The sequence below is a fragment of the Schistocerca piceifrons genome, chromosome X (assembly GCF_021461385.2).
Source record: "Schistocerca piceifrons isolate TAMUIC-IGC-003096 chromosome X, iqSchPice1.1, whole genome shotgun sequence".
NCBI lineage: Eukaryota > Metazoa > Arthropoda > Insecta > Orthoptera > Acrididae > Schistocerca > Schistocerca piceifrons.
In genome coordinates, this window is record NC_060149.1 from 325,100,801 (window position 1) to 325,113,642 (window position 12,842).

The 12,842-nt window shown below is 42.0% G+C and overlaps 1 protein-coding gene across 1 annotated transcript in view; it reads left to right on the forward strand.

Annotated features, from left to right (window-relative positions):
* The first annotated feature begins 10,236 nt into the window (after positions 1–10,236).
* LOC124722339 (cadherin-like and PC-esterase domain-containing protein 1) overlaps positions 10,237–12,842 on the forward strand; it is a 106,802-nt gene continuing 104,196 nt past the window's right edge. The window contains exon 1 of the mRNA XM_047247513.1: positions 10,237–10,386. Within this exon, the coding sequence (XP_047103469.1) occupies positions 10,237–10,386 (150 nt within the window). The remainder of the gene's footprint in view (positions 10,387–12,842) is intronic.

Genomic DNA, 12,842 nt, shown 5'->3' on the forward strand with positions numbered 1-12,842 from the left:
GTGGGTCCGAATCCTGATCCAGTACAAAAATATTCATAATTTCATTTCCAGCTCTATCATGTGCACACCCACCTGCTAGTGAAAATTAACGCGCATTTTTAATGTCTGTTCATGTGTTGCCAACAATCACAATAGGTGTCGTTATTTCTGGTCAAACACGCACACATCTTACTGTTCGTGGGTAAGAAACTGATACTTAAGCTACGTTCGTGGATGCACGGTAGGTGTGCAGTTCGATTGTCTCTTAGGCACAAAAGTTTGTATCCTCATTTTCGATTCAGACACGTAGCGGCTCGTAAGAAAAACCGATACGTAACATTTGATTTTTCTTAGTTAACAATCCGATTACGTGTTGGGTTTGTATCTCCGTCACAGAACTTCACATCATGCACTTCATCTTTAAATGCATGCACAATTTGTTACTTCAGAATGGAGGTATATCAGACATATTTCGTGGTTAGATAACAGGGACGAAAGGGTCTTGATAGGAGTCATGGTTTATTACAAAACTTGTCCTCTTTTATTTTCAAGTTTAGATTTGGTTACTGGTATTGGCAAAAATTTCGGTAATTCATGACTCTTTATGGCTAGTCATCAATATGATGTGATTAGATTAGATTACAGTACATTAGATTACTTCTTGTTCCATAGATCATGAATACGACATTTCGTAATGATGTGGAACGTGTCATTACAATGAAAGATTTCTTTAAATACCATGATTCAATTTCATTACAACAATTTTTTACACACTCTCTCATTCTATTTTATCTCTCTCTCTCTCTCACACACACACACACATTCTTTTTTATTTTTATTTGTTTGTTGTGCTCGACTATCGGCGAGGCACGAAAACGCCTGTGAATGAGTTTCTTAGTTTTGAGTACACTTACTAAAGAAATATAAAAACAAGAATGAGAGTTACTGATTTATGATGCTTAGTTTGCAGTCAGTTCTGAGTATTATTAGTAACTACGCTCCAGTCCCTAAACCTAGTTACAGTAAGCAAGTCAGACGCATTATGTATTCCAGGCCGTAGCAGCCGCGACTTGGAGACACCAGCTATGGTCACTTCCCAGCCCGCTGTAGGATCACATCGGTTCGTCTTCTTCCTGCTGGTACTGTAACTGAGATTTGGCAACAAGGCAACGTATGTTTGGCAACTCTGTGAGCGACGAGTTACTTCCTGGTGCGCACGGAATTAAGGCTCAAAGTTCACTTGATTTCACCTGTCATTTCCATTGAATAATCTGAGTTATTATCGCTTGAAGGGTAACAAAAGATTGTAAATTTCCGGTTTTCAGCCCAGGAAAGTCGTTGCAGGTGGAAATCGCAACTAATCTCGACCTTTAAATAGCGGTTTACGAGTTCTAGGCACTATTGCCGTCGTAAGAGGACGCTCAGAAGCATACCTCTTCGCCAGCTTTGTGGTAACGTGCTGACCTGTGGAAAAGCGTCTGTCATGGTTTGCAGTTCCAGTCTCACTGACTGCAACGTTTTTATCCCTTCTGTGAAAGAGCTACAAGGAGTCGGATCAAACATCAATAAGGAAATCGCAAGAAAATACTTTCGGCTCATAGTGCAATGTTGAAAAACTTACAATGCTGCACAACAGGTAACGCCTCTTTCCGCTGCTGACAAGCGAATTTAGGGTTTCTCGGAATACGTAACTATATTTATGAAATGCCACATTTGCATACCTCTTGAGTACGAAACAGCATACCAATGAAACACAGACCCAATCAAAATCTAAGTGAGTAGTATTTTACTAATTCGTGTCGATAGAGGCACATTTGTGTACAGATACTCGGTTTTATTAAAACATACTTTCGTCGTAAGGTTATCGTGGTTAGTTTTATTTCATTTCTTATAATGCAGTGCACAATTTTCGTAAGGTTTCCTTTAGTGTTGTTAAAACAATAGTAAACATGAGAGAGAAATTAATCATCAACGATATATGCGAATTCTCTGATGTTATCTATGACAGTATGACAATGGACGTGCAGTTTATTGATTACATGCATGTAGAAAACTTGTTCTGAGTTAAAGCTGTCAAACAAAGTTTGAAGAAGAATAAAATCTCACTACCACACGACAGCTAATGTAGAAAATACTTTTCTGACATATTATGGCACGATGCGCTCTCCCTACACATCTTCGAGATGCATCTGCTGCCTGCTGTCTATTAAACCTGAACAGAACAAAATGTCACAGTAGTTAGCCCTTTTTCCACATGTGACTACTTTGGGTTGAGAAGTGAAGGGAAGTATGTTCAAAGTTCCATTAGATTGACAACTTCAGCAGACAGCAGAATTGCGTTTTAAAAAATGTAGCACTGAATGTATTCGAACTCGCGACATCTTATCTACGCTACTAGCTGACACGTAGCTACAACAGCTCCAGAGCTCGACAACTATTCCTCCAGAACTTTTGGATTCCACAGCACTGTGAGATTATGCATATGGCCAGGTCTTGACTTCTGAGAGACAGCTTCTCTTTTTTTTTTTTTTTTTTTTTTCTTTACTGAACGACGTTTTCTACAAACAGATAGCGCAATAGAATAGCTCAAGTGGAAAGGAACAAGGAACACTTCCTATTTAAACTTCTGCATCCTACACTGTTGGCAGTTGTGTGTAGGTGGCAGTTACGTGATTTTATTTCGGTGATTACAAAATATAGAGTGGAATGTATGCACTGGGTAGCCGAGGCAGCTAGTTCATGGTGATTCAGTCAACCAAGTAAATGAATTTACTGAACATGGTGCAAATTACTACAGGACGCCTGTGTGTCAGAATTCTCATCCAGTGTGGCGCAACGGCGTTACGATAGAAAAATGAGAGAAGAGGATTTCGTGGTCTGTTGGACGGATGGTAGGTTGTTATACCTATGGTCTGGGTTGGATTCCCACTTCTGTCAATGATTTTAGATAGGGAGAGACAGAGTCCATTCTCTCCTGGCTGCACCAAGTGAAGAAGATGTAATGGCAGTGTGGTCTGAAAATTCACATTAAAGATGATTTTCCTTTTCTACCAAGTAGACGGTAGGTTGAACCACAATAAAGTCTGGAGTGGCGACATGTAGAAGCTCTATCACCAGTAACCTTTCTTATACTAGTTATTTATTTCAAGTGACGAAACAAACGCTATGTATGGTCACAGGACACTTATTCCATCTTTTATCTGAGCTTCTGTATGTCGATAAAATTGGTTCTGAACTGGAAATGCAACTCAGACCGCCCTTAACGCGGAGTTTGATCCCTTCGTGACAATACAGCTCGGCTACAATTTGTTGTTTGTTCAAAACTGCAGATACCTTAACATCTCCACATATTACGCGTGAATGGGATCGAATGCTGGCCCGGCACTAAAGATTTAATTATGTATTATCAAGCTCTAGCATGAGAACACCTATCTGCTGGTGGATAAGAATTTTGATTTTTAATGTATTTTCATTCGTTGTCAACACTAACGATATCTGACGTTTTTAACTCCCAGTGAGACACAGAACTATTTGCGAGATGACTGTAAGTTCAAGATGTCATTCTGAACAGCTGGTGGAGAAAAATTCGGTAGTTGACGTCTCTTTGTGTTTAGTCAACAACGATATATGTGGGGCTCTATTCCCAGTGAGCGCTGAACTCTTCGTCATATTATTTCTAGTTCAAACATGCTCACATATCACTGCTGGCGCAACAAACCCATATTTAACCTTCGTTTTCTCTAGAATATAACAGCGATAGGTGCCGGGTAGGAGTCCTGGGGAGGAAAAAATTAATGTTTCGTCTCGTCATTTCAGTTAAAACATCTAGCTACTGCCGCGAAAATCCGATATGTCACATTTGACTGTGCTTCGATAGCAATCCGATTAGGTTCTGGGTTCGAATCCGTGTCCAACACAAAGCTTTACCTCACGGCATTTCAAGTAAGTTACTTGTGAAGAAGCAATATTTAACATCTCTCGTAGTTCGTTAACAGGGACAATAGATGATGGGTAGGAATTCGCGTCTGTTAAACATGTTTGCGTTATGCAGTTTGAAGTTGATATTTGCTAACTGATACTGTCTAAAATCGAGGTATATCACTCTCTGTATGCTTAATCAGGAATGACTGTTAGTTTCCGTCAGTAACGAAATCTTTGCTTAGTCTGCAGGAGCTGGGTTTGAATCCATATGCGGAACAAGACGGTTCGTCGTGTCATTTGAAGTTCATACATATTCTCAACTGGCTGCTCGTGAATAACTTAAATTTTTAATGTCATTTTGTGTTAAATAATAAGTACGGTATGTTACTTTGAAGAGGAAATGATGAATACGACGAACTTACTACGTGCATTACCAATCTGACGTAATAATGAGAGTGGTAACATTTCAGGTATGTCATTTATTGCAATAAATGTGAGCTTACAAGCCTTAAGGACAGTCTTATCTGTGATAAGGTGTTCCCTGATATTTGTAGTATCGTGGTATTGCTTTACGTCTTGAGTTATTGCGGTACAGAGCAGTGTTTTCTAGTGGTGACTTGTTGGAACCATTTTCAATAGTCAAACGACTGTACCAAGGAGCGATTAGAGGACCTGCTGGACAGCTTTTTTTGAATAGGACAATGTTCCTGTCCAATAATTTTTAGATTAGTTACAATAAGCTTACGCTGCAAGAGAACTCGCTTGTATTTTTCAATATGTGGTCTGTTGTCGGTTTGAAGGCCTTACATTGCATCGGCAACTTAGTGCAACTCCACCGAGGGCTGTCTGGAGTAGGGTGGAGATAGCAATGTGAAACTTGCGAGCTGTCGAAGACGATCTTCATATTCCTAATGCGATTAGGACATAGGACATCGTATACTCTTGACGACGTTTAGCACCTGTGCGGTCAGTCAACCAATTTCAGAATTCATGTTGAGTAATCCTGCTAAATTCCCATAATATTGTCTTTTTATATTGATGAGTAATATGGATAGTCATCACGTTCATGTGCCGTCTACAACGCAAATTTAATGTTGCTATCCTAGGAACTAACCTGCAATACGTTTTGTATTTCATAATCGGAACTATCTGCATTAACCGTCATCAGAGCAATGTCAGGGAACAGAATGCAGCAGTGCCTTGGTACCTACTTGGGGACCTGCTTGAGTCGTGTTCTAAGGAAAGGGTAACTAGTTGCTGGTTCACATTATATTACACTAGCGAGAAGTACCGACCTTTCCTTTTCTCTGCAAACATCCCGAACTAAATTCAGTAACTAAATGCTAAGAATATATTTGCATTGTGCCAACTCAAAGATCAATAGATATGGATATAGATATAGATTTTTATATTTAAAGCCATTCTCGTTCTGCGTTGGAATAAACATCATTCATTATTTGATTGTTCTTGTTACGATTGTTATTGTCATTCTCTCACTCGCAAGAGTTTTCACATTCCTATTTGGTATCGATGCACATGAAGAGTGGCTATGAAAGAAGGGAATGCTGAATGTTACGTCATGCAGAATACACTCATTTACTTCTGCTCCTCGTGATCAACGCTACAGGAGAAGTGAGATACATAAAGATGACAGTGTGAGGACAGACATGCTGGCACAACTCTGCAACTACACAGTGTTACCAGATAAAATAGTGATGCGGAATCGAAAGTGTAGTACGGACTTTGCCACAGTAGCAGACAGCTGCTAATTTCGGACCATGACCGTGGATTACATTTCGGTCAGTGCTGGTTAGAGTGTTGCAACTGTAAATGGAAGGCTTTGTTTGACAGTCTTGTGCTGATGCTGTCTGAATAAATTATGCCATTGGATAAAAAGCGGTTTAGTTTTGAGACCTATCCCACAAGGGGAGAGGGCACAGTGGTCTGCTTCAGGAATTCCAAGCAATAAAACACAAAAAGCAACGCAGGAAGGATTCGAACAGCTACTTTCATGCAGATACATGCATTTGGAATCTGTTCATCGTTACGGGGTCAAACAAGTGGGTAACATTACCGAAACAATGATCAGGCTACTTAGTATATAAGAGAGCATACAGATTTCAAGGAGGAAACGTATGAAGTCGCAGACTTCCTCGTTATAAATATGTGCGGCATATCTTTCGTGTTAACGAAAGTAACATCCCGATTTAACTCTTCTTACGTCTCAAATGAAATGAATGCCATGAGGAATCGAATATTTGATGACTGCGTCTCTTCTTGCTTCCATCCGTACCAACGTATTTCTTCATTCTCGTGGTAATCATGACATTCTTTTTGTATGCTGCAAAAGATTGCACGTGGACAAATTCGACATCGAGGTGCAAAGCGTTTGGTATCTTACATTATATTCAATTCGAATAAGCTTCAGATGTATTTTTACTTCGTTTGCATTTTTAGATGATTATGAACGTTACGGAAAATTATCTCACATGCTTTATGTTGAATGAGAAACATTGAATGACCCGTTTTGCTTTCCCTACGTTGAAATGATACAATGTCGGTGTCAACAGCCTTCTTCCACGCCGGAAGCTGAAACTTGTATCATTCTGGATTAATGATAATTGAATGTCTCAAATGTAGACATAGCCCACAAGGCGACGTCAGAAACCATCAGGGGAGAACGCCGCATAAAAACCAAACGTGCGCGCGCGTCTCCACTCCGAAGGACCGTATCGGAGAATCACGGCAAGCATTTCGCTGAAGAGCTGCCTCGTAAGAGAACCGAGAAATGGCAGCGTCGTAGCAAGTATTTGTCAACACTCTGATAGTGCATTTACTTCCGGGTGTAGGCCGGCGTTACCTCGCTAGATTCACTTGACATTCGTTCTCCACATCGAAGACTCGTACGATAGAATCCACTGTAAGATGAGACACTTAGAAAGTATAATTAATTTCTGGACTCCAAGAACGGCGTTCTTCACATAAGTAACACCTGTTTGTGTGTTTTAAGGTTGCGTTTTGAGGCTCAGGCAGCATCGCAGTGACTATAGTCCGTCTGTGGTCGCCAGTGTGTCGTTAGCTCAGAGGTTATTCGTCATATTGTGGCTTTTCTAACGCGGGACATTCTGAATCGGAATACTGCCCTTTCATTATTAGTTCCGGGACGTGACTATTTTCCTCGGACAAAGACCAATGCTGTGAATTGGATTCGCGGACATGCCATTCACTACCTAGTTGGACAAACTGTAGACTCTGTACTCGATTTTTGGACATACCTCAACGACCGTCATTATGTCGTTGTCCGCCACCCAAAATACAGACAATTTTTCTCGAACTTCCTTGGGAGTGCTTTCCACGACCCGCCTCGCAGCTGGAATGTGTTAAGCCAAGAGTGAAGAAGGTTTCCAGTTTGAACCAATGAACATTTCTGAACTACTGAATGGAACACACCAATTTCGAGAAGACGTGACTCAACATATTACCAGCGGGACGCAGAAGGCGTCTGATCAATTACACAACAAAAATAAACAAAACAAAAATCAAAATCAAAATAAAATTCAGAAAAATGAAGATTTCGTTTTGTTTGTAATTATAGCCCTAACCTTGAATTCCCATATTTCCCCTGGTATATAGGCAGCTCTTGGGGTAGGTTTAGTCAGGAGCCAACGCCTGAAGTGGACCAGATTTTTTTTTTTTTTTTGTTATAGGATGAAAAGTGGCGGTGGCACTTAGTTTCTTTTTTTATTGCCATTTTCCTAAGGGGCTTTAAAATAAGAGAGAAGAAAAGGGTTAATCGTCAAAAAAAGTAAAAGAAAAAAAGCAAAATTAAAAAAAAGAGGTTCCCTTGTGCGTTGCGGTGGTCGTACTGTATGACATAGCAGTTCCAATCTCGGTGGAAGCCGCTGACTACAACCTTTTATTTTCCATTTTAATTAATGGAGTTGCAAACGGCTAGTAAAAATTCTTTATACGAAATCTGAAGAATGCCTTTAAACACCAATCTTCGTCCGATTCGACTTAGTAAATTAAGTTAATATCATGGATGTCTACTTTGCAAATGCCAAGGTGCTTCACTGTAAAATAGATCCTGAAAAGATTCAAAGCGACTGTCAACGATATAAATTTGAGTTTTGTTCGTCATATAGGTCTAACATGTCAGAAGGTTGTTTATGAAGTGCACATGTTGATTAATATAGTTCCCCTCTTCAAAATTTTTGCAATAGCATTTAACTGTAGACTTTTTCTAACACCGGCGTTAGCAATTCCTTTCCGTTCTCTGAAACCTCCAAAACGACAAATTTTTCTGGTCTAAATCTGATGACCTTAAGTATCACTTCCGATCAACATTAAATACTTCATGAACCCATACATGGAACTCCAAATGTGCAGTGTTCCTGCACTGCTACAGAGCATGCATTGCAAGATATTCACACAGTTTATCGCATAGAGTGACATTAAGGAATGAAACAAGAACTGTAATACACTTTACACCACAGACGCTCACCCCGGCTTGACGAAAACATCCGAACGTTGACCAAAAGTTGCACAAATAATTGAGTTTGAAAGGAAAAGAAACGAGGTATGAAGCATTTATAAATTCATCGAATGTAGCGAGGTGGTTTAATTTTGTCCCAGTCTATAAAATTAATTTCGGGCCATACTCAGCTCTTGCCGATTAATGTAATATAATACCCGCCTACTAATCAGGGCGTCTGTCTCCGTTGCTTTTGAGCGTGAATGGAAATCGTAGAAATTTTCTGGGGAGCAACATTTAATAATAAAGCGTTTTAAATCATCAAAAGCGATGAGCGGGAGCAGGCGCTTTCGATAAAGAACGGGGGAGTGCAACGCCGCTGCTGTCGCCACGGCCGCTGCCGGTAGCCAGTAAATGGATCCAGCAGCTTTGCCGCATACGGCGTCCAGAGGAGGACAGTCTGCAGGAAATCTGCCGCAAAATCGTTACTGGATAAAATTTTGGTATCGGTGTGTCAGAAAGCGAAATAGATTGAATCTGCGCTACCATTACATTCACGTCTTCAGCATTCAGACAGAAGAGGCTATAAAAATAATTTATGCCAGCTGCTCTCGATCCACTGACATTACGAACAGAAACAACGCACGCTACCGCTAGACCACAGGCGTAATCAGCCTAGTGTTTCTCTATCATGGGACAAGTTTTCCTCCAGGAAGTGCCGCAGTCTGCAGTGTTGCCAGATTGTGCAGATAACCGGACTTAGAGAATTAGCGAGTTGGCTAGTTTTATTGTCCCATGTCGCGATCGGCGCGAACTTAGCCTCTGAAGCGGCCGGTCGCCGGTCGAGTTTTATGTCAAAGAGTGTACTTGGTAAGTTGAATCTCTCTCGTGAGAATTTGTACCTCGTATTCATATTCTGCGCTCAACAATACCACCTGATGTCTGCTATTCATGGACTTCATGTTCCCACACATGTCACTGGGCGTCAATTGTTCGTGGCTGGTTTGAAGAACATTGTGGACAGTTCGAGCGAATAATTTGGCCACACACATCGCCCGACATGCATCCAATCGTACATTTATAGGACATGATTGAGAGGTCACTTCGTGCGAAAATCCTGCTTTAGCAACTATGGAAGGCTATAGAGGCAGCATGGTTCAATATTTCCGCAGGGGACTTCCAAGGAATTGTTGAGCCCATACCACATAGAGTTGCAGCACTACCTGGGCAAAAGGTCGTCGGACACGATATTAAGAGTTATCCCATGACTCTTGCCACCTCAGTGTACATGTGCCGTAAACTGTCTCGCACCACATCGTTTCGATAGAAGAATGGTTCAGATTATCTGCGAAATATCTAACTAACTAATTAAGCAAACGAAAGAATCATGAACAGGAAGAGAAAAGTACTAAATTCGAATTTTCTGACAAATTGGTTTTACCAAGTATGCTCATTATTGTGCTAGGCAATACAGAGAGACAACAGAAATTCAGAAATACAAAAACAACATTCACAGAAAAGAAAGGGGACTGACACTGAACCAGCTCCCCGCTACAAGTTCGATGGCACACGTCGGCGAGATGTCGCGTTCGTATACTCTGCTAACATCACGTCCTGACCGTTGCACGACTAAGTATAAACAGTTGGTTCGCTGATCTTGTTTAAGGCTGAGACTACTATCTGAGTCTTTATAGCTCCTGGTAATGACTTCATCGTTTGTAGACGAAACGTTACGTTCATAAACATTCCTAAGACCACAAGTTAATGCCCTTAAAACCAAAATCACTTTCGGGATGTTAGTTACTTAATAGTAGGATGCACTATCGAATGTTAGTATTTCAGGTGTTGTGTATATAACAGCTATGTGTTTGACAGGGCGCTGGGTGGTGCCGTGCGACGCTTGCGAGTCGCGCGCCTCCTGCGTATGGAGCGAGGCGCGCTGGCTGCCCTACGGCTGCGTGCACCGCCGACTCACGCTGCCGCAGCTCCGGCGCTGCCTCCACAACAAGAAGGTGCGCAGACCTCTGTCAAACTGCATTGCTTTTCTCAGCATGATCCAGGGGTCGTGTGATTCCGGGTCTTCAGCTTTGTCGATGTTCCAATTTCACGCACAATATTTCTGAGAGTGACGCAGTCGTCTTCTTCAGTTGCTACGAGTTGTGTTGCTGCCGCGCGGGATTAGCCGAGCGGTCTTAGGCGCTGCAGTCATGGACCGTCCGGCTGCTCCCGGCGGAGGTTCGAGTCCTTCCCCGGTCATGGGTGTGTGTGTTTGTCCTTAGGATAATTTAAGTAGTGTGTAAACTTAGGGACTGATGACGCTAGCAGTTATGTCCCATAAGATTTCAAACACATTTGAACATTTGAATTGTGTTGTTACGTGTACTCCCTGCCTGGAACCCAGCCAGACTTTGAACTACTGTTGCTCTCGCGCCGCTATTTATTGTTGAGACCTTCTCACGACGCCCACTACGCCCTTTGATGTGAAGATGGTAAGAACAGATACCATTGGTGACCATGCAGCTCTCTTAGAATGAAATAATAATTAAATGAAGACCCTAAGCTGTCGACAGGCGTTGATATACATCAACGGGGACAGTTGAAAATGTGTGCCCCGAGCGGGACTAGAACCCGGGATCTCCTGCTTACATGACAGACACTCGATCCATCTGAGCCACCGAGGACACAGAGAATAGTGCGACTGCAGGGATATATCCTTTGCACGCTACCCGTGAGACCCACATTCCCAACTTAATGTCCATACCCTTCATTCGTAATGCCCCTGCCCATTACACTCATTACTCCCGGCAGACAATCTTACCGAGACGCCGGCCTTTGAGGCCGAGCGGTTCTAGGCGCTTCAGCCGGAACCGCGCTGCTGTTACGGTCGCAGGTTCGAATCCTGCCTGAGGCATGGATGTGTGTGATGTCCTTAGGTTAGCTAGGTTTAAGTAGTTCTAAGTCTATGGGACTGATGACCTCAGATGTTAAGTTCCATATTGCTTAGAGCCATTTGAACCATTTGAACAATCTTACCGAGTCCCGTAAGAGACATGTCCGAAAGAATAGATACCATCTTCATATAGTTAAGGCTAACCGGCCATTGATCTTCTTCTTCTGTGCTGGATGCACACGCATTGCCCGAACTCTTACGGGACTCGGTAAGATTGTCTGCAGCGAGTAATGAGTGTAATGGGCAGGGGCACTACGAATGTAGTGTGTGAACATTAAGTTCGGAATATCGGTCTCACGAGGAGCGTGCAAGAGATAAATCCCTGCAGCCACATTTTCAACTGTGCCCTAGGTGGCTCAGACGGATAAAGCGTCTGTCATGTAAGCAAAAGACCCCGGGTTCGAGTCCTGGTCGGGACACACATTTTCAGCTGTCACCGTTAATGTATATCAACGCCTGTCGACAGCTTAAGGTCTTCACTTAATTATCATTTCACGACCTTTGATGTTCTTTTGTTTTACGGTACTGTCGCTGCTGTTTATTGAAACACACATGGCCCCACATTTTCCAGCTCTGCTGGATGATGGAGGGCGAGATGTTAATGAACTGGGTGCAGCACTCCAAGTTTCGTTCAGATTGAAACCTCTGCCTTTGTTTATTACCTTTTCCAACATCTTTACTTCGACAGGCCTCTTAAATATGCTTTAAAAGTAACTTGGCGTTAGTACCACAATACTGGTCTCACCGAATTTCGTATCGTAATTATATTCGAGACAGTGCTCGACGACAGCTGATTGGCTTTGTCCAGGGGTGGCCAGGATTTCGGCTTTCGGACCATACCCATGCCCGAGTGCCAAAGCGCCCAGCCTTGTTTCACGTTTCCCTCACCGTCATGCCGCGCTGTCTGAGTAAGAGGAGGGGGATGACTGGGAAACAAAAAAGTCGTCGCGTTTAAATGTCAGTACAGTCGTACCTCATATGACTTGGTTTTATATTTCACATTTCTCAAACAACATAGATCACAAACAGAACAAGTTTTCAGTATTAATCAATTTTGGCGCGCTGAAGACGTAATATAATTGTTATCTGGTACAAACTGTCGGAATACAGACAGATGCAGACAATTCTACACAGTTTCGCACTCAAGTGGCCACGTAATCGTGACTTATTTAGTTTCACAATCAAAAAAGGTCCTTCACACAAATATATCGATCGAAATATTGTAGCAGTACTGCAACCTCATTATGGAGATTTGGAAAATCTACCTCTGAAAAGCATTGTAGATGTCATGGACAGTTTTAATGTAGAAATATTTTTAATTAAAACTGGAATTACCTATGAGGCTAGCCAGTTATGTCTGCACAAGCACAGGGGCGCTTTCAATTGAAACGGCAAACTGTCTCGAAAACAGCTCAAACACAGGAGTTAGATTGAAAGCGTCCTCAACGGCAAACGGCCTTGTGATTATCGCCCCTTGACCCTCCTTAATAGTGACTACAAGAACTTCATGCGCATCCT